Source organism: Syngnathus floridae, chromosome 8 (assembly GCF_059516105.1).
Source record: "Syngnathus floridae isolate MCC-2025c chromosome 8, RoL_Sflo_1.0, whole genome shotgun sequence".
Classification (NCBI taxonomy): domain Eukaryota; kingdom Metazoa; phylum Chordata; class Actinopteri; order Syngnathiformes; family Syngnathidae; genus Syngnathus; species Syngnathus floridae.
The window spans coordinates 972,296-997,622 of NC_142420.1; the positions used below are offsets into that span (position 1 = coordinate 972,296).

Sequence of the window (25,327 nt, forward strand, 5' to 3'; positions counted from 1 at the left end):
TTTTTCAGCATTGCAAACACAAGTGCATGGGGAAGGTGTCACTTGATGAAATGAATATGGAAATAGACATGCACAAAAAAAATCTTTTAATGGATTTAAAGTAAATTGAGAATCCAGCTTTAGTCAATTTCAAACAGGCCAAGATACTTTTTGTTATTTATGGATAAAGCATCCGTCTGTCTGTCCATCCATCCAAGTGACACAGGTTAGAGCATTGAAATATTTCATTCTTATTTTTCCGGCGTGTGTTGGCGGGCATTTGTCGACTTGTGACAATTCTCAAACAACCCAAGAGCTCAAAGTCTGATTGCACAGTTATGAGATGTGCAAGGTCTCCTTACCTGGCCATTGCGTTACAGCCTGCCTTGCAAAAACCAGGAAGCAGCACAAAAAGCGCTCCAGCCCTGCGGAACACCTGTAAGAAGGCAGCAAAATAAAACTATTCAAATGCGCAACTTTTAGGTGACAAAGCTGCAAAAGTTGCGGCGCAAACGTGGCGTGTACCTCATCATCAGGTCTCTTGCGCTGCCCCCGAGCCAAGAAGAATAGTTTTTGACGGTCTCCAAATGCTGCGGCCGGTGTTGCGCCGCTCGCTCCTCCAGCTGATGCACGAAGAGCAAAAAAGTGAGCAAGCAGTGATTGGGGCCGACCGGCTCGCAGCGCCCACCGGGGACTTCCTCCAACTCGTCAGGGAGAATTATTTCCTGCGCGTGGGCTCGGAGGTGTGTCTTGCAACTTGGAAGAAAAAAAAAGGTTAACTGAAAGCACATTTTTGGACGGATTGATGATGTACCTGCAAGAAGCCTGGGATCAATTCTGCAAAAAACTACTGATCTGTTACACGCAGCAAAGGTGACATTGAACAAATATGCATCAATAACATTTTTCAATATCAATGTCGGATCAACTGTATCTGGGGGTCAACATGCAAAACTTCATTATTTTTCAGAATTTTTTTTGAATCTTTTGCTTGTAAACGTTGTATCTAATGGAATAAAATGACATTTAAAACTCAATCAATTTTTCAATGAGCCTGAAGTGATGAGAATAATAATCCCTCTGAAGAATATGGGTGCTCGTTTCCATTCACACCCTTCTTACAGTGACTTTTTGCGCTCTTTGTGCTCATTGTCTGCAATGGGTGTCAAAAGTAAACACACGTTTTGCACCGGAAAATGTGTCATTCATGTGGGTCATGTCATTAACCCGCTTGTGCTTACAAGGGCATAAGTCTTGTGTAAAAAGCTTCTTGTTTACTCTGCATGGAAGAAAGAAAGGCCACTTCAACCTTGACTCTCACATTTTGTATGTAGCTGTTACTGTGCCCAAGATGCATTTTTCTTCTTCTTGCCTTTTTAGGACTTGGCACAAACTATTGTGACCACCCACAAATAGAGATCGCACCGGGTGTTTGGCCTCCTCGTGACTTTGCTTTAATAATTAATCATCAAGCATTTCAAGGCCAGTCTTGAGTTTTGCTTTTTTTTCTTGCTGCACTTACACGAGATGGCCACCAGAGGATAATGTTGCTATTATTTTCAGGATATGGGGAGGGGAGAAAAAAAACAAAACCCTATGGTCCCTTATTTGCTTTTCCATAAGAAAGCTACCCAGGCTCAGAAATGATGTGATTAAAAAAGACTGCCACAATAGCGCACATGAAAGTGGACTGCAAAGAAGAGGCCAGATGATGAAAAGTCATTGTTTTCCTCTTTGGCCTCATCTTTCGCTGCTTCCATCAGTTGGGCATCGCTGTCGTCTTCCAGGTCTGAACACGTCCGGATCCCTGCCATTGTCTGCTTTGATCGCATTCCTGCGATGACATGCAGAGTGACCTTAGGGAGGGAGGCAGGCGCTTGTCAAACAGGGTCCCCGTCGCCGTTCTCTACGAATTCAGTAGGAAGAATGAATAAATAAAAATAAAGAAATAAATAACTTTTCACACTACAGCAGCAAGAATTTCAAACGCGGCTCCACGGCTCCGCCGAGTCGTATCAGATGACTTGCAACAGCTGAAGGTGGGCGGGAGGTAATGCGGAACTACGAAACAGCTGGAGGGAGCAAGAGCGCTCGCAAACAGGCCGGTCGGCCAGGGCATGGAATAGCTCCAATTTGTGACACTCAAAACACCTCGTGTATCGCACTGGGTGTGCATGTTGCTGTTTGATTGAAGATGAAGAAAATCTCCCTGACCCCACCGAGCTCATGCACACACTGCCAGCAAAACTAAGACCAATTCCCTGATCTCTGCCTGAAAACATTTGGCTTGGGCATCAACAGACATCAGTCGTGCAGCTTTGATCCAATTCATGAAAACAACAACAAAAAACAAATGCAATGATGACGTACGACAAATCACCAATAAAGTGTCTAGGCACAAAACAACGGTGACCCCCCTCAACCTCGCTCGCTGAATTCTTTCAACTCAGGTTAATCAGTCAGCAAAATACCGGAAGGTTCCTCTTATGTATTTTGAATGCAAAGCCTGGCGTAAGCTAAGCAGTCTTCCACGCGCTGGTCACTTGCGCTATCTTTAGCCTGGGCTGGCAAATGAATGGAAGCGGCGCACTTATCTCCCCTCGCTGTCATCGAGGCTGCCGGTATTTTTAGGGGACGGCGGCAGCTGCAAAAGCATTTAACAGTATTCCACGAACAATGACACTCTGAACAGCGCGGAGAGATCCGGGGGTGCCGTTCAGAATCCGAGACGGCCGAGGGGCCCGTAGTTGGCTTCCAGCAAAGTGAAAGCTTCAAATATGCGGCGCAATACAACGGGCCCAGCTATGCGCACAAGATGAATGTGAAGCGGACCGGGGACATTGGCCACAGAGGACCGGCGCTACCGCTTCTTGACACGACGGATCGCGGCGACTGCGGAATGTACGTGGACGGTCGTCACTGGCAACTGAAGCGAGGTAGGTCATCTGAGGGGTACGCGGCGCACATTCACAAGGGCCAGGGGTCATTCCAATTCAATCAGACGCGTAAACACGCCGCCTTCACCTGCTCACCGCTGGGAATATTCGTGACACTTTCAATAAAGTCCGACTCGGAACATTTTGTCCTGCTGTGAATACATGGATCAAATCAACATAGACCAAGTAGAAACTTACTACATTTTTACGTTTTACCTCGTCTAGTTGAGACAAGGAACTCAAGGCTCACTAGCTGGTTAATTGAAGTGTTTATTTTAGTATTTCGTGTTCGTCCATACAGAAGAAGCAAGGACATCAGTTAGGGGGATTCAGATTGATTTTGTTGCAGTTACTATTGTGACTTTTGTTGACAACAAATAATCCTGATCAAGGGATGTCGTTCATATTTGTCAACTGCGGGCGTGTGAAGCCCCTTGAGACGATTAAGGGCTAAACTAATCAATTCAATCCAAAATGATCTTGATTTTGGATCTTGCGTCCTTAAGACATTTCCAAGTGTTCTGTGAACTGGTATTGGTGACTCCTAAAATATGTACATTTTCACCAAGTGCAAAAAGTCTGCCTGCTCCTCTGGCCCAAACGATGGTAACTAGCGGAATTCGCCAACCGTGTTGACAATGAAAGGTATGACGGAGGTCTGGCATATTTGCACCGGAAGGTCTCGTGGGTCGGCAAAATGGTCCCCATGAGCATGTGCGTTTCAGAAGCTTCTTTGTGATAGTTGACACACACGCACACACACACACACACATGCACACACACACTCGCTCTCTCTCTTGCAGCTCTTTATTTAGCTTGAACTATATTAAGCACTTTCTGACTGAAATACAGCACCAGCTGTACTCGCTGTGTGTTGTGGCTGCCTTTGCAGTGGGAGCAGGCCGCCACCCACAGCCCCGCCAATCACACGGCCGGCCGGGCGCCTTGTGTTTTTCTGTCATGTAGACAGCTCTAATTCAATTAAGGCTAATAGTCATACCATCCGCTTGTGCTGAGGCATGTAAACGTTTGGATCATTGTTGGCTTGTAACATCAAGTTCAACTGTAGGTTCAGGTATCGATCGGATTTATACCAATCAATCTCAACTAATTTTACACTTTCCATTTCATTTTCATCAAATGTTTTATTTCTTCACTGAAATATGCCTGTGCACCTTTCTATGCCACTGACATAGTGACAAGCAGGGCAATGAAATTCCCTTCCTATAGATGACCCTAACCCTAAGCCCCAACCGAGCCATCAAGTTAACCCTAAGCTAGTGATGTAAATTACCACAATGTGATGAAACGGTGAGGCATACATATATTCAGAAAAGCACAGTCACAGACACATTTCAGAAATAGTTTTATTTGGTTGTTTAATTTCACGCTTGAAGGCCAGGCAGGCAGGCACTCCAAAGACACAATTATTGTTATACAAGCAATTAAAAATGCAGTTCTCTTCGTTAAATTGAATAAAGCAGGGAGTATTGCATGATATTACATTGCCCTATTTAACATATCTTTTTTTTTTTTTTAGAAATTACCTTTGAAGAATTGGGACTGCACCGTTCCACGTGAATAACATCAAGTTTGGCCCTCTAAAAACCGCTTGAGGTGAAACAAGGCTGACGGGGCAAAGATGGACGTATTTGGTGGCGCGCCGCGCTTCCTGGCCTACCCCAGGCCGGTGGGGGTACAGAGCGGGGCCGACGCCGTCCTCAAGTGTCAGATTAGTGGCGACCCGAGACCAGCAGTCATATGGGAGAGGAACAATGAGAAGATTGACCCACAAGGACGATACCGTGTCTTTGAGGATGGCAACGTTTACAATTTGATCATAACCACCGTTACCATGGAGGATAGCGGCCAGTATATGTGCAAAGCAAAGAACAGCATCGGCGAAACCTACGCAGCAGCCACGCTCACGGTAGAAGGTGAAGCACAAGAGCTGGAGTTAAGAGAAGAGAACAAACCGCGATTCCTCATCAAACCTCTCTCCACTCGAGCCGGTCGCGGAGAAGATGCGGTCTTCTCCTGCAAGCTTTGGGGAAGTCCACGACCGGAGGTGACTTGGGAAAAGGACGGTAAAAAACTCAGCGAAATATTTGAAACCACTCACTTCAGCGTGAGTTACCAGGATGGTGGATGGTTCCAGTTGAAGATCTTCAAGACCCGTGCACCGGACGGTGGCGTGTACACGTGTAAGGCGAGGAACGAGTTTGGCGAAGCCTTGGCCGGAGCCGTGTTGCTCGTGGACGCGGGCCCCGGACACGAGGAAGACGGAAGCCGCAACGGCTACACGAACGGTCACAGAAAAGTTCACCACGGAAAACAGAGGATCAGCAGGCAGATGCCCAATCAACACAAAGACCAGATGACGACCAAGTCGACCAGAGTGAAAATGTTTTCAGTGACAGAGGGCAAGCATGCCAAATTCCGCTGTTTTGTGACAGGAAAACCCAAACCGGAAATCATTTGGAGAAAAGACGGGAGGCTGATACTGTCCGGAAGACGCTATTTGTTATACGAGGATCGAGAAGGATACTTTACGCTCAAGGTTTTGTACTGTAAGCAGAAGGATAATGGAGTCTATGTGTGTGCCGCGTCAAATACAGCAGGCCAGACCCTCAGCGCCGTACACCTCTCCGTAAAGGGTAAGTCCAGACACGGTTGCTCAAAATGGAGAGCAAGTCCCAAATTATTGTGGCAAAAATCGAGTCCAGTCCCAACTATGCAAGTCATTCTGATGTCTCTTATCTTTGAGCTGTGACATGTTGCCTTTCCCATTGTCCTCATTTCACAGAAAACATAGTCCTTGAATCCAAACGTAATCAACTTCATAGCTCCCTCCATGATACTTGGTTCTTGAGGTGGCCGACGTACTCCGTATCGTAGGATAATTGTGGGGTGGAGATAAATCTGTCAAACACAATACAAATGTCCCAAGTCCCTAAATGAGTGGCTGAATGTTGACCTGTGTCAAGCCATGCAACTCGAGTCCTCCACCTCTCCTGTCAGTCTATAACGGTTTCACCAGCAAAGAGGGCACGTGTGGGGTAGCACTGATGCCGTCTGTCCTCGGATAGGATTTCCCTCCATTTGATGCTTGAGTGATGTCACTGACATATGTCTAAGAAGGTACGCTGAGATCATGAGGTAAATTTCGGCAGTGGTAGAATGTCACAGAGGGAGGGACCGTGTGATCACATGTCTCACATGGCTGTGCGAGTTCCAAACATATTGGCGTATGGGACATACATCCTGTATTTGATTTTTTTCTCTAAGACATAAGTGGTGGCACTTTAGAAGAATGACGGTGATTTGATTTTAATTGGACCATGTTCCAAGATGGTAAACAAAGGAGCTGTGCGCAGTAGTTGACAGGTTTTGGTTGTTTATTTCCTATCCAACACATCAAGGTATTCCTCGTCCCATTGAGTCGCTCGTTTGTGTCAAAGACAGATGTACTCCCCTTTTTCTGGTGTCAGAGCCACCTGTGCGGTTCAAGCAGCCCCTACTCGATCTGGAGGTATGGGAGCGGGACTTGGCTGTTCTGGAGTGTGAAGTTCCGGAAGACTCTGTCCCAATCACATGGTACCTGGAGGATCGACGATTACAACCAGGCGCCAAATACGGGATGGAGGAGTGGGGAACAAAGCGTAGACTTACCATCCGAGACATTGGAGTCGATGATGACGGGATTTACCTGTGCGAGATGCCTGATGGTGGACGAAGCATCGCTGAGGTAGCAGTGAAAGGTAAACCACAATCACAAATTCCAAAACAAACGACATTGTTGCTTGCAATCCATTCTGGTTTAACTTCAATTTGTTCTTTGAGTCTTGCATTTCCTCCAAGCTTAGTAGTGTCTTTGTTGGTAGTCATTTGCTCTGGCTTGTGTTTTCAAACCGTGTCTTTAAAGGTCCAATTATCCGGAAGCTTCCAAGGAAAGTGGATGTTTTGGAAGGTGAAAATGCTGCCTTTTGCGTTGAAGTGGAAAAAGAAGAGATGGACATACACTGGTACAAAGATGGTGTGGAGTTGCGTGAAACCCACCAGACCATCTTGAAGTCCTTTGGTCGCACTCATATTCTAGTTTTTGTCAACACGATGCCCCAAGACTCTGGCCTTGTTATTTTCTTTGTGGGGAGATCCAAGACTTCCTCTCAGCTCAGAGTGAAGGGTAAGGTTCAGTATAATGACGCAAAGGGAACAATCAGCACAAGTCAGTCACAATTGACATCATGCGTCTGCTTTCAGCGGCCAAACATTGCCCTCCCAGTGTCCCAGTGGGAGTGCAGATCAACACAGAGCGGGCAAACGCAGCACTTCTTTCATGGACTCCAGCCCAAGACTCTCGTAAGAACCCTCCATCCGGTTATGTACTGGAGCGACAGGAAGTCGGTACGGGTTCACAAGAGTGGCTACAGTGTCTGACAACCGACTCTGCCACCTCAGTGGAGATCCTCGGTGATAGCGTGCCTTGCGAGGCCGATTATCGATTCCGTATTTGTAGTGTCAACAAATATGGAAAGAGCAACAATGTGGAGTTCCCTAGAGCAGTGCACTTGGGTAAGTTAAGAAAAGAATTTGTGTCACGCATGATCATTTCTTACGTTATTTCAATTGATTGTACTCTCCAGTTCCAGTAGCCAGGATACAAACCCCCTTACAGGATGCACTGGTTCCAGAGGGACAAGACGCCGTCTTTACCATTGAATTATCTGCATCTGTTATCGGTACATGGTTCTTAAACGGCACGCAGCTTCAGGACGACGAGCGTTTTTCCATGCGGCGCTCCAGAACACACCAGACTCTTCGGATCCAAGCCGTTCGAGACACAGAAAACGGAGCTGAAATAACATTTATTGCATACGGCATCCGGGATTCGGCTGCGCTGTATATTCAAGGTGAGTGTCTCAAGCAGTTGAAGATGGACGTTGACTGGACACATAGACCACTTTAATGACGGCGGCCCTGGATTTTTCACATCAACAGCTCCACTCGTCAAGTTTTCGATGCTGTCAGAAATGGATCGAAACAAATTTGTTGAAATTGGGAACCCCATCGTGTTGTATTGCGAGCTCTCAGACCCGGCGGCTCCTGTGCACTGGTACAAGAACGGGGTGGAATTACAGACAACAGATGGTCTTCACATTCAGTCAGAGGGTACCATGAGGAGGATTGTCATCCAGTCAGCAGAGTTCTCACATTCGGGTGTATATTGCTGCGACGCCATTGACGATGTCATCAGGTTCAATGTGGAAGTCGAGGGTAAGTGAGTCCTTCTTATCACGTGGTAGTTGTACAAAAGTGGTGTTTTGCTACCATTTATGTGTGGCTTCCGAAAAACCATTCACAAAAAGAAATGACTATCTTTAAATATCCATAGCGCCATCGGCGAGATTTTCAGCAATTCCCGAAGCAACGAGGAACAAAAGCATCCACGTAGGCTCCCAAATTCTTTTACGGTGTGAGCTGTCAGAGCGCGATGCCCAGGTGCACTGGTACAAAGACGGCTCAAAGCTCAACCCTCAAAACGGAGTCAACATTCAAGCAGACGGATTGCTGAGGAAGTTGCTTATCCCTTCGGCTGACTTTTACCACTCAGGGTTGTACTGCTGCAAGACAAAGGGTGACAGCGTTACCTTCAATGTGACCATCAAAGGTGATTTATTAGGCGGCAAAATGGAAATATTCTTAAATGCAAAGCAACTAACTATAATGTGTGAGCTAACTCTAACCGTCTCCTTGACTATGAAAGTGATTTACCTGTCGTCAGGCAAAACTAACTGAAAACAGATCAGAAAAGTTGGCTTAATTGTGACATCAACTATATCTTTAGCTCAACCGGTGAAGTTCTGTCCACTTCCTGAAGAAATAAGGACCAAGTCCATTGAAGTGGAGAGTCCTGTTGTACTGCAGTGTGCCGTCTCTGATCCCGAGGCCAAGGTTTGCTGGTACAAGGATGGAATGCCACTTGTTTCGAGCGCAGAGTTCCAAATGCAGTCGGATGGAAGCACAAGGACTTTAGTTGTTCAGGCTGGAGAGCTGCACCACTCTGGTGTGTACCGATGTACGACAAAGGATGACGCCGTGGACTTTGGAGTTGATATAAGAGGTGACTTTTTCTCTTTTGCGTACAATTTTTAACCTCACCTCTTATTTTAAGACGCCACTAACAACACTTGCTTCAACTTCATGCAGTTTGTAAGACTTTGTTCCATTCTGACTGTGATGCATGATGAAATCAAAGTCTCAAAATTCATTTAACATTCTAGGCAGTTTCTTTTCAAAGGTATTTATTGAGCTGTCTGAATTTCCAATGCTAGCAAAACCAGCGAAGCCCTCCGATAACGTTGACGTTAAGAAAGCCCAGTCCTTTGAAAAGGGCGAACCTTTGGTGCTGGAATTTGAGGCGGCAGACTCCACGTTGCCTGCGCAGTGCTATAAAGATGGTGCAAAGCTCTTCCCACATAAAGAGCGTGAGAGTCATGTGACTTTGAGCAAACTCCTTGTCTCTTCTGCTGAACTTGTACATGCGGGGCACTACAACTGCGAAACGTCAGATGAGACCGCCCGCTTCACTGTTGATCTGCAAGGTGATTATTCATTGATTGAACCAACCAAGCGACTAACATTTTATTTTGGACCTGTGTCAAATGGTGGTTTTATTGTTTTACTCGGGATTCTTGATGAAAGGGTCAAACTAATCTCTCCTAGCAAACATTGCAAATGCTAGTCTATTTGTTTTGCATCTTGGTCTGATCTATGACAGTTTAGGACAAGTTGAACCTTTTAACCCCCTTCCTTTATCAGCGTATGGATATGCACATTTTTTCCACAATTATGATTTGAGTCATCACCTTTAGCTCCATCTACGCCATTGTCACCTTCGCCGAAGTTTGTGGAGAAGCAATCACTTGAGGAGGGCCCCTGTCCCTTGGAACCACGGCGTCAAATTTCAGACCCTGAGAGTCATTGCCCACACCAGGCTGAGGGGTCACAGGAGAAGGCTAAAGCTACAGGATCAAATTCGCAACATGAATTTGTCACGGAAGACATTAAGAAGACACTAGTCATTGAACCAAGTCATCCGTCAAACTCTGGAACATACTACTGTGCAACAGCAGATGATGTTGCTCCATTAGTTGCAAACACTCAAGGTGATTGTGTTTGTCTTTAGTCTGCGTTTTCAATTTGTGTTGATTGTCCGATTGTGTAAAGACATTTATCTTTTACGCAATTTTTTTTCTAACACCCCACCCTCAATGATTGTCCATAGTGCCAGCTGTGACATGTACTCCAGATGTTGCGAGGGCCAAGTCTGCTGAAGAGCGCTGCCCAATTGTGCAACAATTTGAAATTTCAGACCCCATTGCCAAAGCTTGTTGGTATAAAGACGGAACACCAATCTACCCCAAATTGGAAACTCTTTGTGAATCCGAAAGCAGCATCCAGCAAGCATTTCCACCTCCAGTCACACTTGACTTGCCTGGTGTTGAGAGTTTCACCTGTGAAACTTCTGGTGCCGCACAGCCAAATGAGGACATCAAAGGTGTTTGCCCCTGTTATGACTGAAGTATTTTGTTTGTCGTCGGGAGGTATGACCACGCTCATTGTTTTCTCTTTGGCTTTGTCCAAACAGAAGAGCAGTGTCACTATGGTGGTGAGATTGGTGAGGTTGCTGATGCATCTGCCCAAATCACTGCGGATGTCAAAGGTGATTTCATGTAGTCCAACATCAGCCATCCATTTTAACCCAGTCCATACATGCCATTAACAATGGTGGTGTTGTACTCTTGGCTCCATCATTTGAGGCACTTTATTTCTCCTGAAAATTGCTTTTTGCCATCCTGTCATCGCTGTTGTATCTTTGCTGTAGAGAGATATGTGCTGAAACTAATCTATATAGTACATGTTTGTCACTTCATTTTTCAAAGTAACAGACATCTTTGCTCTTTAAATACTGCTTTCAACTCTTTAAGCTCATTCCACGTGTGGCAACCAACATCACCAGATCCTTCAAACCTTTGCCCCGTTGCAATGACAAGAAACTCTTACGAAAGCAATGTGCATCTTAAAATAATCAAGTAAGGCGAATCTTGTTTTTATTGACGATTGCTTTGTAGGGTAAGAGCTCAATTTCAGACCGAACCTGGTCGACCATCTTGATTGTCTTTGCAATGGATAAGCGCATAACTCCATCCTAACCCACAATGATGTCAATGAAATTCTGTTGTGAGAAGAACCGTTGAGACCCACAACCACTGAAAACCTTTCTGCTTGTAGCTGCACTGCCACGGTTTGCCTCTGAACGAGAGGAGATCCACTCGACAGAGGGCAAGTGCATTTCCTCAAAACCCAAGTCTGGCAGCTCTGGCGGCGACAAGACAGATTGTCAAGCACATCAAGCACATTCAACGCAAAAGACACCTCCTCCGCCAAGTCACAAACACATGACGGAAGGGATTTCGACAAAAGACAAAAACGAGCATAAGGATCAACCACAAAATCTTCAAACCAAGTCTGTCAAAGCTCAATCTCACTACAACCCAATCAAGCATGCAAAGCAAGCATCAATCATGAAACTTGACCCATACTACCACACAAGAAATCTTACTAAATCCCAAGGTGAGGAAATGATTTTCCATACGCAGAAGGCAGAAGACCCCAAGGTTTCTGGGCAGTTTATTACTTCCTCTCAGACAGCTGTACCATCAGAGGTTTGTAAGTCCCTGCGGAGTACAAATGTTGAATCAGAGGAATCTAATCTCAAGTACGTATCTGCCCTGTTAGAAGAGCGCTGTTGCTCAGCACCAAGTACCGTTCCATCAGGCCAAGGTAACCACCAAAAGGCTTCTGCCCCCCATTCAAGTCACTTTACTAACTACATAGAGACTGCGTCGGTCCATTTAGGCCAGTCTTGCGACTCTATTAGCAATCCTCAGATGGACAAGTCCTTTAGCGCAACGCAGTCCACAAGGGTTCAGGCAGAGGAGCTCCGCAAGTCCACAGAGATTTCAGACTTCCTGACAAATAATCTTCTTAATTCCATCCAGGCAAAACGACTTGTTTCAGACCGCCACAGTAAGTCCATACAGAGCGATATCTGCCAATCAGAGGCGATATCGACAAAGCCTGTTTTGGCTGATACGACACAACGTTTACCAATGGAACGGCGTGACTCTCAACACTCAGCAATTGTGCAGCCGAAGAGAAATTTCCATTTTCATACCCCATTAGTTGGACCGGATGACTTATGTCAAACGGTGCAGGCTGTGACTCCCCAACAATGTCAATCCATGCTACAAACAGCCGTCCTGACGGCTCATCACCACAATACGGAGGCTGCGAAAGACCAGGACCAAGTGCACGTCACACTGAACTCTGAACGAGGATCGTCAATGCAGTTTTCCGGATCCTCCCGTTTCGAGCAGACGGCGAGTGGCCGATCAGAAGAGAGCTATCGGACATGTGCCAATGTCACTGCAAATAAGGTGGCTGTTGAAGGTGATTTACTGTAAATGGTTAGCATTTGCAAAGAAAAGAGCACAATCAGATGTTTTGTAGGGATCATCTTAACATTTGCCCTAAAAGGCCTTTTTAAAGCCCATATGTTTCCCTGCATACATTTCTAGCTTGTCTTTTAAATGGTGTTGGTCTGCTCCACTGTTTTGTTGAATGAGTGATAGTGATGCAATTTTTCTCAATGTACCTCAAAACATCCCCAGCTCTACCTGTGAATATTTCAACAACGTGCCAGACGGCGAGCATCAAGCCTGCAGAAGTGGATGAGCCCGTGGCGCTCCCTGTAGTGCTCCCGTGTGAACCGTCAGCTCCGAACGAGGTCGTCACCGAGCACGACCATGGAGTAGAACGGCGCCAAGAGGCCAGCCGAAAGCCGACGGTCGTCACTGAACGCGACGATGGAGTAGAACGACACGAACAGGCCAGCCGAAAGCCAACGGTCGTCACTGAACGCTACGATGGAGTAGAACGACACGAGCGGGCCAGCCAAAAGCCGACAGTCGTCACCGAGCACGACGATGGAGCAGAACGGCACGGAGAGGCCAGCCAAAAGCCGACGGTTGTCATCGAGCACGACGATGGAGTAGAACGGCACGAAGAGGCCAGCCGAAAGCCGACGGTCGTCACCGAGCACGACGATGGAGTAGAACGGCACGAAGAGGCCAGCCGAAAGCCGACGGTTGTCACCGAGCACGGCGATGGAGTAGAACGGCACGAAGAAGCCAGCCGAAAGCTGACGGTTGTCACCGAGCACGACGATGGAGTAGAGCGGCACAGAGATGCCGGCCGAAAGCCGACAGTCGTCACCCAGCATGATGATGGAGTACAACGACACGGAGAGGGCAGCCGAAAGCCGACGATGGACGGTTCCGTAAGAGAACCGGCTTTGGGTTGCGCTGAGCCCCCTGAGACGACGATTCATAGCTGGGAGACAACAGATGATGCTATGCCAGTTCTAGTGGATGTTAAAGGTGACAAGCAGCCGTTGTCAGGAACTATAATTAACTGTACACTTTTAAGATACTACGTACCGATGATTACTTATGGGCGGACAGATCGGAAGTGCTTTATTAACTTTTTCTCGTCCTTTTTCTGCGCTCTGAGATCTTTGCCCTCGTGCTTGCTTTCCCTACACTGCTTTTAACCCAAAGCTTTACCCTACAACCTGACATTCTTGCCCATCTTTGCAAAGGGCAGACCTCCAGTAGCCACAAACGGAACATTTCAATCCAGGAAATGAGGTGGGGGGGGAAAAAAAAAGTTCCTCACCTGCTGGATAGACTGCCCTGAACTTAAAAAGCAATTAATGATGCTGAGGCGGCTTGCTGGCCCATTTCAATTAGCATGCTAACAGTCTTTCATAGTATCCTTTGTACTAATGTCTTGCGTTGGCACAATGCAATAACATCCGGTCCTGAAAGTCTTTTTGCCTTTGCCTCTTAGGCATGAATTATATGCTGGGTGAATAGCAATAAAGAATGACATATTGGCTTACCTCTTTCAAATATTGCCCAAGGACAACTCTATCCTCTTCGAAAGCATTCCTACAAGTGAATTGATTTAAAGCCAAAGAGAGGACGGCGGGAACATAATGTCGATATTCTCGAGTTACACGTTGTCTCACAAGAATAAGATCATTTTGGCTAAATTTAGTTAAATACAAAAGTTAGAGGTCTTTCTGGTGGATTTGATGGTACTCTGACAGAAACAACAACACCATTCTTTTGACAATTGTACTTTATTTGGATCGAAATAAGTTTTCAAAACTAATTGCCTTTTGCATTCCATCCTCTAGTTCCTCTTCAGACCTTTTCAGCTCTAACAGAGACTGAACAGAATCAGACAGTCATGGCAGGCTGTCCCATTGCTCTCCAATGTGAGTTGTCGGACCCCGGGGGACAAGTCACATGGTACAAAGACGGAACAAGGCTCGGATCGCAAACTGGAATAGAGATCCAGTCAAAGGATAATTTGAGGAGTCTAGTCATTCCGTCGACCGAGGTGGCTCATTCTGGAGTGTACCGTTGCCAGTCGAAGGATGATGATGTCCAGTTTACTGTGGAAGTAAAAGGTGACGCCTACCAGAGTCTTTCCTTGTTTTGCACTGCCACCTAACTGAGATTGGCAGTTGGCCATCATTCCAACCAAATCACAAAAAGTTGCTAATCTTTCCCTACCTTGTTTGGTTTGCTACTCTTCCAAAATGGCTCCCCTTCAATCCTGGTCCTTGAGGGCCAGTGTCCTGGATGGTTTATAAAGCTGACTTTGATATGACTACCTGCTGCAAGACACTGGATTTAAATGATCAGCAAGGTCTGCAGAAACTGGATAATGATCTTGAGCATTTGAATCTGGTGCGTTGCAGCAGGAAGCCATGAAAGACATGCAGGAAATCGGCCCTCCAGGAACTGGCTTGAACGCTTTGCATCATTTCACCAGTAAGATGGACAGATACATGTTCTTGTTCTACTACTAATAGTACTACTACTTGATGAGGTTACAAACCATCTTTCTTACGCTAAGTTATTGTTGCTCTTAGGTCCATTACAGTTGATTGGGTATTTAGGTTAGCCATGTATTAAGATTTTTTTTTTCAATATCTTAAACATGTAGCTCCTCCAGCAAAGTTCTCAGAGCTTCAAGAGGCAGACAGAAACAAGACCTTCCAAGAGGGCAGTGCCATTGTCCTTAGCTGCGAGCTCTCTCAGGATTCTGTCGTTGACTGGTACAAAGATGGGATCAAACTACAGCAACAAAGCAATTTGGAGTTTCGAACAGAAGGTCGAAAAAGAACGCTTATCATCCGATCCGCCGAATCCGCACACGATGGCTCGTACGAATGTGCAACAGCCGACGACAACCTCACATTCAAAGTGGATGTAAAAGGTGATGGATTTACTCTCGTCGTCTTCTTTTTGTTATTTATTCACTTTCTTCTGTCATTTTGCTGGTCCCCAGGAATAGGGGACCTGTTCGTGTACAGTATTCAAAAGCTCCACTGTTCTTTTTTCTTAGGCCGATTGCCACATATCATGCCAGTTCCGCAATCAGAAAAACACAAGACGATTGCAGCTGGTTCTCCCATTATTCTCCAGTGCGAGGTATCAGATCCAGTTGCTCAGGTTTCCTGGTTTAAAGATGAGGCCGATCTCTTTTGCAAAACTGGCCTCGACATGAAAAGAAATGGGAGCCTCAGAAAATTAATCATTCACTCTGCTAAAACATCGGACTCAGGCCTCTACGGCTGTAAACTTGCTGAAGACGTTGTCACATTCCATGTGGACGTCCAAGGTGGGATTTCCTTATGTTTGATTTTGAGGAGCATCATGAGCTCAAAGTTAATTGACACCAAATTGTCTTGCGCTCATCTTATTTCAACTCTTTTCTACTTACCAGCTGCTCCTGTAAGGTTTGCAGCAATTCCAGACAAAGACAGGAACAAATTGGTAGAGGCAGGCTGGCCAGTTAAGATGCAGTGTGAAGTCTCAGAGCCAACTGCCCAAGTCCAGTGGCACAAGGACGGCGGGAAGCTGCATCCAAAAAGTGATTTTGAAATCCAAGCGGAGGAGACATTGAGAGCGTTGGTTATTAAAGCTGCAGAAGTCAGACACTCTGGGATGTACAGCTGTGATTCTGCAGATGACCACATAGAATTCAAGGTGGATGTTGCAGGTGATTTACATATTTTCAAACTCATTAACCTTTTGGCTTTTTTTTTTTATGTGCAACTAAAACAATTTGGCTACTTGAGAGTGTTTGTAATCCTACAAGAAGGTATACAGGTTAAAGATGCTTAATCCCAAGGAGTGAAAAACCTGCAGTGTCTCTCCTTTTTTCTCTCACTTTTGTGATCTCCTGCTTGGTTTGGTCTGGTCTAACTGGTGTCATCAACCCTGGTTTCAACCAAAAAGTTCCGATTGATACACTGCATGCTAGCCAAACACCATCCGAAGTGTAACCTGTGCCAAATGTGGCGAAAACGGATTCATTCATTCCTGAAACTCTGCAATTCTTGTAGCATTGGTTTTATTCTCAGCTGTTGCAGAGGTTAAAGCCAGACAGGCCGTTGAAGCGGGCCATACTGAAAAAATGCAGCGCAAGGGCTCAGACGCCGCAAGTCGCCCTGGCTTGCATGAGGATGGGGTCAAACACGTTCCCAAATCAGCTACAAAGATCGATTCGGAAGACCTCACAAGGACACCTGATCTGGAGCCAGCAGTGCCTTCAGGCTCTGGGGAGTACAGTTGTAAAAGTGACAATGAGTCAAAGTCCAACGATTGCTATGCGGAGGTGAAAGGTGATATGCATAGCTTTTTCTTCTCAAGATGTGATCGTAGAGTTGGATACTCTGCTACAAGCTCAAGTAACCCGCCAAAGTAAAATCATCCGTCAAAAAACTCTAAAGCGATTCACATTCCACTGCTTCAAATGTAATTAACGTCCATTTCTAACCTTTATGTGGTGTGGTTTAAAAACAAAAACAAACCAAAAAAAAAGGTGTTGGAAATTATGTTGATCTCGGCATGTCTTAACTGCCATGTGGCTGCTGTGAACGTGACTTTTAAGAGCAAGTCAAGAGTAGCGTCAAGTATAAACATCCTTTATGTGCCTTCAGCCCCACCGGTAACGTTTGCCGATGTCCCAGAGGAGGAGCTTTTCAAGAGCGCCGTGGAGAAATCAGAGCTCGGCCTGTCGTGCCAAGTGTCAAAGGCCGATGCCGTTGTCCACTGGTACAAGGACGGAGCCCAAATCCGGCCGAGCGACAATATCGCCGTGCTAGCCAAAGCCACAAAGAGAGAGCTTGCAATCCGCTCAGCCCAGCTTTCCGACTCGGGCATCTACACCTGCCGTGCAGGAGACAACGCCGTCGTGTTCAAGGTCACCATTCGAGGTAACAAAAAAGTTCCAGTTTGCTTGAATGCAGTCTAAAAATAAGAGTGCCAAAGTTCTGACCGTTCCTTCCAAGAACCGCCGGTGATGATCGTATATCCGAAAGAAGATGTCCACCTCGACCGTCACATACCGGAGGAAATTATTCTCAGCTGTGAACTGTCCCGTGCAAACGGAGTTGTAACCTGGTACAAAGACGGCCAAAAGCTCCAAATGAGTGAAAATATCAAACTGAAGATCGAAGGTCCTTATCGGCGACTGAAGATTCTAAAGAGCGGAGTGGAGGATTCTGGAGAATATGTTTGCGATACAGCCGATGATTCGATATTCTTCAACCTCAGCATTACAGGTAAAATTCAAAGGCCCCCCTTTCGAGGGCGTATTGTTTGTTTGGACATCTCAAAAACAAATGAACATAAACTGTAATCCTTCATTCAGAACCTCCAGTCCAGATCGTATCTCCGAGTCAGTCCCAAATGGAACTGTGCCAGCAAATGTCCGAGAGGATGGTACTGAGCTGTGAAATCTCACGGCCAAACGCGGTGGTCCGTTGGTACAGAGACGGACTTGAGGTAGAGGAGAGCGACAACCTCATACTGGAGGTAGACGGTGTGTACAGACGACTCATCATACCTGAAACCACCGTCAAAGATTCCGCAGAGTATGTCTGTGACGCAACCGATGACTCCATGACGTTCTTTGTCAATATAGCCGGTAAGGAAAGTCACAACTCCACAAGATGAAACGTTGAACCTTAATCTGTCTCTCACCACCTTTCAATGTTTTCACAGAGCCTCCTGTCCGCTTTGTCCGTCCACGAAAGATCGTGAACAGACTCGAAAAAGTGGTTGGCGAATCCTTGGTTTTGGATTGTGAGGTGTCTAGACCCAACGCTGTGGTTCTCTGGAAGAGGAACGGAGAAGAAGTGGAAGATTCCAAAAACCTGACCGTTGTGGAAGACGGTGTCGTGCGTCAATTAACTGTTCACTCGCTGACGTTAGAAGATGCGGGTATATATGTCTGCGATGCAAAAGATGATGTCATGGATTTTCACATTCAAGTCAAAGGTGGGTCATATTTTGAAATCATCAGACAGTGATTGATCTGTTTCACATCTCTTCTCCTTTTTTCCAGAGTTGCCTGTCCAAATAATCGGGAAAACCAATGCTAAAACAGAAAAGCAATTCCTGGTGTCTGATGACATTATCCTGGTGTGCGAACTGTCCAGACCGAACGCATCCGTCCGTTGGTACAAAAACAATCAACCGATTGACGACACGGAGCGATACTGTTGCGAAGAACAGGGCGTTTTCCGATCACTGGTCGTCCTAAACGCTTCTCTCGAGGATTCCGGAGAGTACACTTGCGATGCAGCGGATGATAAGATGCTTTTTCATATCACAGTCACAGGTAATTGCATTGGAATGTTATTCCCCCTGGAAAACATTAACAGACCGCAATGGTCTTTTCCTCTAGAGCTCCCAGTCAAGATCGTCGGAAATTCCGATCACCCGGAACATCACATACTACTGTCAGGAGAGGAACTTATTTTAGAATGTGAGGTGTCTCGGCCAAACGCCACCGTTCAGTGGCTCAGGAACGGCGAGACTCTGAAAGCGGACACCCGTGTTAAAATTTACAGCCATGACGTCACGAGGAAACTTGTTCTCTCCCAACTTCAGCCGTCAGACTCTGGAAAATATGTTTGTGATGCCGCAGATGACAAGCTGATTACAATTGTTGAGGTGCAGGGTAAGAGGAGAAGATGAAGATTTGATAATATCACCAGATAACCTCGGGTTGGATCCAAATAAAGCAGAACTTTGTCATTTTTCCCTCTGCAGAGAAACCAGTCAAGTTTGTGAATAAAAAGGCAACCAATCAGATGTTAGCTTACGAAAACGAGAGCGTCACACTGTGTGCCGTGGTGAGCCGAGACAAAGCCAATGTGCGCTGGCTGAAAGATGGCCAACTACTGAACAAGGACAACATTCACATCTCCAGCGAGGGTAATACCCACAAGCTCACCATTAATCCCCTGCAGCTGTCTGATTCTGGAGACTACGCCTGCGATGCAAACACCGATGATATGCATTTCAGTCTTTTTGTCAAAGGTAAGACAGCGGCTAATCAAAGGCCGCTCCCCGTTTCCATCCTGAATATTTCCTCCATGAGAACCGAGTTCATTTCTCTGAGATGATATTCCACACCTCCTCGTCAGAAATGAAGGCCAAATTTATCCGGCCGTTGGAGAGCGTGGCATCTCCGAAGGGCAGCAGCGTCACGTTACGATGCGAGATCAATAAGCCAAAGGGAGACGTCCAGTGGCTGAAAGACGGCTCGGAGATCCCGCCGAGCCGTCGGCACAGAATAAGGGCGCAAGGTCGAGAGCGGAGTTTTACCATCTTTGAAGTGCTTGAAGAAGATGCGGGCACTTATTCTTGTGAAAGCACAGATGACAGAACCTCAGCTACTGTCACCGTCAACAGTAAGTAGGAGAACAAAAAAAGAATAATTCTAGCGTTGGTAAAACAGATGTCTCAAGGCCATGCCCTTTCTTTGCTTCCAGTCCCCCGTGTTGTCGAGTTCATAGCGGAACTCCGGAACATCACCGTTTGCGAACGGGAAGACGCAGTCTTCAAGTGTGTGGTCTCCCCGGCAGACGCTCAGCTGGTGTGGCGCCTGAATGGCAAACAGGTCGTCCCCAACGAGCGCACTGTCCTTTCCAGCAATGGCCTCTGCCACACGCTCTGTATCCGCAACTGCGTGCTTTCCGATAGCGGCGCCGTGACCGTTGATGCCGAGGGATTGCTGTCAAAGGCTGAACTCCAGGTTCAAGGTGAGTGTCAAGTCCCTCAACGAGTGCCACACTTAGAAATCTGTTGTTCCCAATAGCCCTTAGTCCTTTGGCTATCTATCTATCTATCTATCTGGTGTGTGTTTTTTTTTCTAGAACAGCAGGTGACGTTCACCAAGAAGATGGTGCCGGTTACAGTCGAGGAGTATGGCGAGGCCACCCTGGAGGTGGAAGTGAGCCTGAATTGCAGGGAAGTGCAGTGGATGAGGCAAGGGGTGCTGATCCACCCCGGGGCCAAATACACCCTGAAACGCAAAGGCCCCAAGCACAGCCTGACCATCCACAAAGTGGCCGTGTCCGACCGGGGCTGCTACAGCTGCGAGACGCTTCACGACTGCACGCAAGCCCAGCTCACCGTGGAAGGTGAGTGGGAGCGAGCCCACGTGTCGCCGCCATGGCCGCCGTTGCTGTTTATTTACCTGCGTTGACGACCGCACCGAGCATGTGCTGGTAGCCTTGAGTGACTTCCAGTCATTTGAGTGAGCGAGTAGCCGCCGGATTCTTGTACTGGGATTTGATTGCAACTGACAGCTGACTGCCACCCTGAATGAGGCAACTTTGCGAGCACGCATTTGAAGCACAGGTGGCACAAGTATTCACATTCTGGACATAACCATTTTCGGGGGGCGTCAATCTCTATACTCTAGGGAGTAAAGGTAAAAAGAAAAGTCAATCGTACGGTTGCCGAGTATTTCGAACATATCCCACCACGGGTTCTAAGAGGAGCAAAGCCGATCCGTTGAGGGTTTTGCCGATAACGGTATGCGGCACATGCCTCGCAAACGCGTCTGCCCGTCGAGTGACTCGGGGTCTTTTCTTTCATCACTCGGGAAGGGCAAAGTCAGGACCTCGGGCCGCTGGCAGCGCCAATGAATTTGGATCTCCCTCTCATTGCTTCTAAATTTAAACCCTGGCCTTCAAAACTAAGGTTGTTGTCATCGGGTCTCCAAAATAAACACTCCTTTCTTTCCCCACAGGTTAATGGCCGTCCATGTTAGAATCCATGAAAAATGTTGGCAGGTTCAAAGTCGGCTTTGGCCTAAAGACCCGTACTCACAAGACCAAAATATCAGTCCGATTCTCTTCAAGAAAACCGAAGCCGGGCAGTGGACGTGCTTCCAGTCCACATTGAATCATTAGCTTGGTTTCAAGGCAAAACAATTCTGTGTGTTCCCGCTGGTCTCAGCATGACATTCTGATGTGTGGAAAAATAATTAAGCAGATGGTTTTCAGCCAGCTCAGTGTAGGACTGAGGACATCTCATTTTCAACATTATACCGCCCCCTGCTGTCGACTGATAACGACATAAATGTGTTTTTGGGCTCTCAGTGTGACTGTCACGTCACGACTTACCTGTTTTTTCACCCAGATCCGCATGCTTTAAAAAAATGTTGAGGTACCAATTTTGCAGGTATCTCATTTGATATTTCATCAACATTCTCTTTGCAGCTCGAAAAGTCACAATCAAGAAGGGCCTGAGCGACCTGAAAAGCATGGAGCGGGAAACAGTCACCTTGGAGGTGGAACTGTCCCATCCTGGTGTGGCCGGCACCTGGTGGCGAAACGGAAACCAGCTCAAGCTGTCCAGCCACTTCCGCATGAGCGCCAAGGGACAAGTCCACAGCTTGACCATTTGTAACCTCTCGGTGGAGGACACGGCCACCTTCACGTTCTGCGCCGACAAGCTGAAAACGTCAGCCAGGCTTGTTGTCAAGGGTAGGCCCTTTGAAGATTAAGAAGGATTTGCGCCGAGGCCATTTGATTACGCGGGCCCGCCTTGTAGTTCTGTTTTCCCTTGGAGGTCTTTTAGGACTGTGAAACTATATAGACGCCTCATCATATTTGGAGGTGCAGCAATTAGTATGAGTTGGAAAAGACTTTGTTTGACTTCAAATTTTCCAAAGCTTTGCTGGCAATGTCAGACTCTAATCATTCGCACTCAGGTCTTGGCCAATGAACGATAGAGAGTCTTGGGTGACATGGATGTTTTGCAGAAGGAAAGGAATTTTACAGTGCCAAATATACACTATATGTATTTTGTTCATTTCTGTCTCTCTCCAGAACCTCCAGTGACAATTTTCCGAAAATTAGAGGACCAGAAAATCCCTGAGGGATCAGTCGTCTCCATGGAGTGTGAAGTGTCCAGGCACAATGTGGAAGTTAATTGGATGAAAGTGAGCGGGACTCTGGGTCGTCTTGAACGATGACTTCAAATCTAGTCGCCATAACCCGAACGTGTGCCTCACTAACCTACGCTAGTGCAGTTTCCGCTTTGCTACGTTCCTACTCATATTTGGGATGATGACTCTCCACCGATGGAGCAGAAGTAGGTCAAGTGCAAATCTCTCTAATTGTTGTTTTGGCTTTGTCATCCTTCTCAGAATGGCAGCAAAGTGAAGCCCGGCAAAAACGTGCGTATTTACGCCATCGGAAGGAAGCGCTTTCTTCAGATCACCAAATGTCTCGTCGGTGATTCCGGCATGTACACGTGCGATGCCGGAGAAGTGGCCACAAGCGCCACTGTGGAGGTCTACGGTAAAGTCTGCTGCCAACATTGTGGTCTTGATCGACAACACTTTGAAAAAGATGCTTAAAAGTCTTTGCATTGATCAAAGCTACTGCTTATGGTGTTCAGGTTGCAATGGTCAATAAGATGCAAAGTCCAGCAATAATTGGAAGGATTGAACACCAGGAAGAAAACCAATCTGGCCAAATAGCACTCAATCAAACAAAAGTAGCAAGTATTCAGAATAAAGTCTGCCGCCAACATTGTGGTCTTGGTCGACAACAGTTTGAAAAAGATGCTTAAAAGTCTTTGCATCGAACAAAATCTGACATGTAGGCTACCGCTTATGGTGTTCAGGTTGCTATGGTCAATAATGTGCAAAGTCCAGCAATAATTGGTAGTACTGAACACCAGGAAGAAAATCAATTTGGCCAAATAGCAATCAATCAAACAAAAGTAGCAACTGTTCACAAAGAGTGTGCAGTGATCCACTTACCTTTAAGATGTATACACCAAATAATGCAAAGTGGCTGTGCACAAAAAAAAAAAAAAGATCCACGAGTTTGTGAAAGAAAGGTCAAAGTGGCTTTTCCTGTTTGGCTTGAGGAAAACTCACCAATGAGGGTGCAGCTCAGGCCAACTCGTTGAATTCCTCTCAACACTGCCATCTGCTGGGGATTCGGAGGAGCAATGATGACTGCAATTGAGGGAACAGGACTGCAACATGAATTCTAAACACATTTGAGTCCAACACACAAATATCCATTGACAGAACGGGAGCTGCTGGTCGTGCAGGACCTGGAGGATTTAAACATCGCCGAAGATCAGAACGCAGTCTTTGTTTGTGAGATCTCAGTAGAGGACGTGCCGGGAGAATGGTACAAAAATGGGGAGATGATTCATCCCACCAGTACCATCAAAACCCGACAGGAAGGTCAGTGAAATTAAGGTTGGAAGCAAAAAGTTAGAGTTAAAAAAATCAAGCCCGAGTGGATGTGAATTTGATTTGTTTTTGTCGCAGGGACCAAACACTTTCTGCTCATGTGCAATGTGCGACCTGAGGACTCCGGCGAGATCAAATTTGTTGCCAGACATGTGAACTCTGTTGCCAAGTTGCGGGTCAAAGGTAAAATCCTTGCTACCTCACTTTGTGTCCTTTTCAAACTCAAAAGGAACACATTGCAATTTCCAGTGATTCCCCTGAGCATCGTGAAGCCTCTGCAGGATAAAACGGCGCTGGAGAAGACCCGCGTGATGCTGGACTGCACCGTGTCCAACCCGCGCTGCAGCATCCGCTGGTACAAAGGCAGCAACGTCATCCTGCCCTCGGAGCGCTTCGAGATCAGCAGCGAGGGCTGCTATCGCAAGCTGATCATCCGCCAGGTAGCGCTGGACGACCAGGGCACCTACAGCATGCAGGTCGGGGAGTACACTTGCTCAGCAAAGCTGACCGTGGAGGGTAAGAGACGAAATGAAATGATGACAGGCCAGTGGCCCCTGGGCATCTCATGACCGATTGATTTTTTGCCACTAGATGTCAGTGCAAGTAACCAACATCAAGCAAACACTCTTCTCACTTTTTGTGCACAACGCAGCTCAGCCTGTTGTGATGGTCCGTGAACTGCCAGACATGGAGGTGGTGGCCCCAGCTCAAGCCTGCTTTGAATGCGAGGTGTCGACCTCTGTTCATAACCCGCCCACCTGGACCCTGAACGGGGAACCCGTGCAGTCAGGGGCTCAGGTGCGCCTGGAGAAGCTGGGCGCCGTTCATAGATTGACCTTCCAGCAAACCTCCACGGCCATGAGCGGAGTGGTCCTCTTCACTTGCGGGAAAGCCAAAAGCTCAGCCCAGCTCAGAGTCTTGAGTAAGTCAAGTGTAGGTACTCAGTACATGGCGTTAGGGCTCAGTTCCTATCCACCGCAAATAACTAGAGCTGTACAAGCGATTAAAAATCCAATTTCCATCACACGTCCTGTTTTAGAAAGACTAATTGCTCACATCAATCGTGAAGAAACGTCAATGTGAAAAGATGCGATTGGTAGTTTATAAATAGCGCCAACATTTTGGCCGAGAGAGTGCGACATTTTGCAGATTGTAGCGAGGAGTGGAAAAAAAACTCCTGCTCTATTTGTGGCCAATATAGGTCAGACGCAAAAGAGCTCACGCAACCCTGAACTTTGGAAACGCGCAAACAGCTTGTAAAGCCGCATTAACGAGAAAAGCGCTTTTTCATCAAAGCATTCGTCGCCATTCCAATCAATTCAAATGTTTGCTCAATGGGACAAAGATTTGGACGGATTTGGGTTATGAAATGTTGCAATCCTTGCATTTTTTTTTTCACAGGTGCTCCGTGAGCGAGATTGCCCGTAGTCTGCCTTCGGACTTCCTTCCAGCTCGTCTATCGACGTGAGGTCAAAAGGCTCGGATACAATCTCATGTGTTTCAATTCTGTTTTCATTTTGAAGTAGATTGCTTTTTAGAAACCCAAATTCCTGTTGACATGAACAATCTTGCATTTCGTGTGCCGTTTCGGCTCCTTCTCAACAGAACGGGAAAGACACTTGGGAACGTCATGTAAATAATGTGTGCAAACAGTTTTCAATAAATTCTCTCATGATAGAAAT

The 25,327-nt window shown here is 46.6% G+C and overlaps 1 protein-coding gene and 1 long non-coding RNA gene across 2 annotated transcripts; one reads left to right on the forward strand and one right to left on the reverse strand.

Annotated features, from left to right (window-relative positions):
• The first annotated feature begins 2,656 nt into the window (after positions 1-2,656).
• Positions 2,657-25,313, forward strand: LOC148393792 (obscurin-like). The gene is made up of 38 exons (XM_088382202.1): positions 2,657-2,915; positions 4,456-5,572; positions 6,407-6,676; positions 6,841-7,101; positions 7,179-7,490; positions 7,562-7,828; positions 7,917-8,192; positions 8,311-8,586; positions 8,764-9,039; positions 9,251-9,520; positions 9,791-10,084; positions 10,204-10,476; positions 10,567-10,641; positions 11,211-12,431; positions 12,653-13,420; positions 14,245-14,520; positions 15,063-15,335; positions 15,465-15,740; positions 15,846-16,121; positions 16,486-16,746; positions 17,065-17,340; positions 17,416-17,688; positions 17,778-18,053; positions 18,131-18,406; positions 18,474-18,749; positions 18,816-19,091; positions 19,184-19,453; positions 19,561-19,827; positions 19,909-20,178; positions 20,293-20,559; positions 21,646-21,912; positions 22,258-22,370; positions 22,578-22,731; positions 23,475-23,636; positions 23,724-23,828; positions 23,895-24,161; positions 24,298-24,567; positions 25,047-25,313. Exons 2-38 carry the CDS (start codon positions 4,558-4,560, stop codon positions 25,055-25,057), a joined length of 11,292 nt encoding a protein of 3,763 aa, XP_088238328.1. The 5' UTR covers positions 2,657-2,915; positions 4,456-4,557; the 3' UTR covers positions 25,058-25,313.
• Positions 14,192-23,309, reverse strand: LOC148393793 (uncharacterized). Its single transcript, XR_015859719.1, has 3 exons — positions 23,199-23,309; positions 15,843-16,082; positions 14,192-15,750 (listed from the first exon to the last, which is right to left on the reverse strand). It is a non-coding gene; the product is annotated as an uncharacterized LOC148393793 (long non-coding RNA).
• Positions 25,314-25,327: the final 14 nt, after the last annotated feature.

Bases quoted from the DNA above. Each gene is read 5' to 3' on its own strand.
- LOC148393792 (XM_088382202.1), top strand. From the start codon at position 4,558: ATGGACGTATTTGGTGGCGCGCCGCGCTTCCTGGCCTACCCCAGGCCG. The intron at 6,677-6,840 runs GTAAACCACAAT...GTGTCTTTAAAG, and splicing joins CGCTGAGGTAGCAGTGAAAG to GTCCAATTATCCGGAAGCTT. The intron at 8,193-8,310 runs GTAAGTGAGTCC...AAATATCCATAG, and splicing joins GTTCAATGTGGAAGTCGAGG to CGCCATCGGCGAGATTTTCA.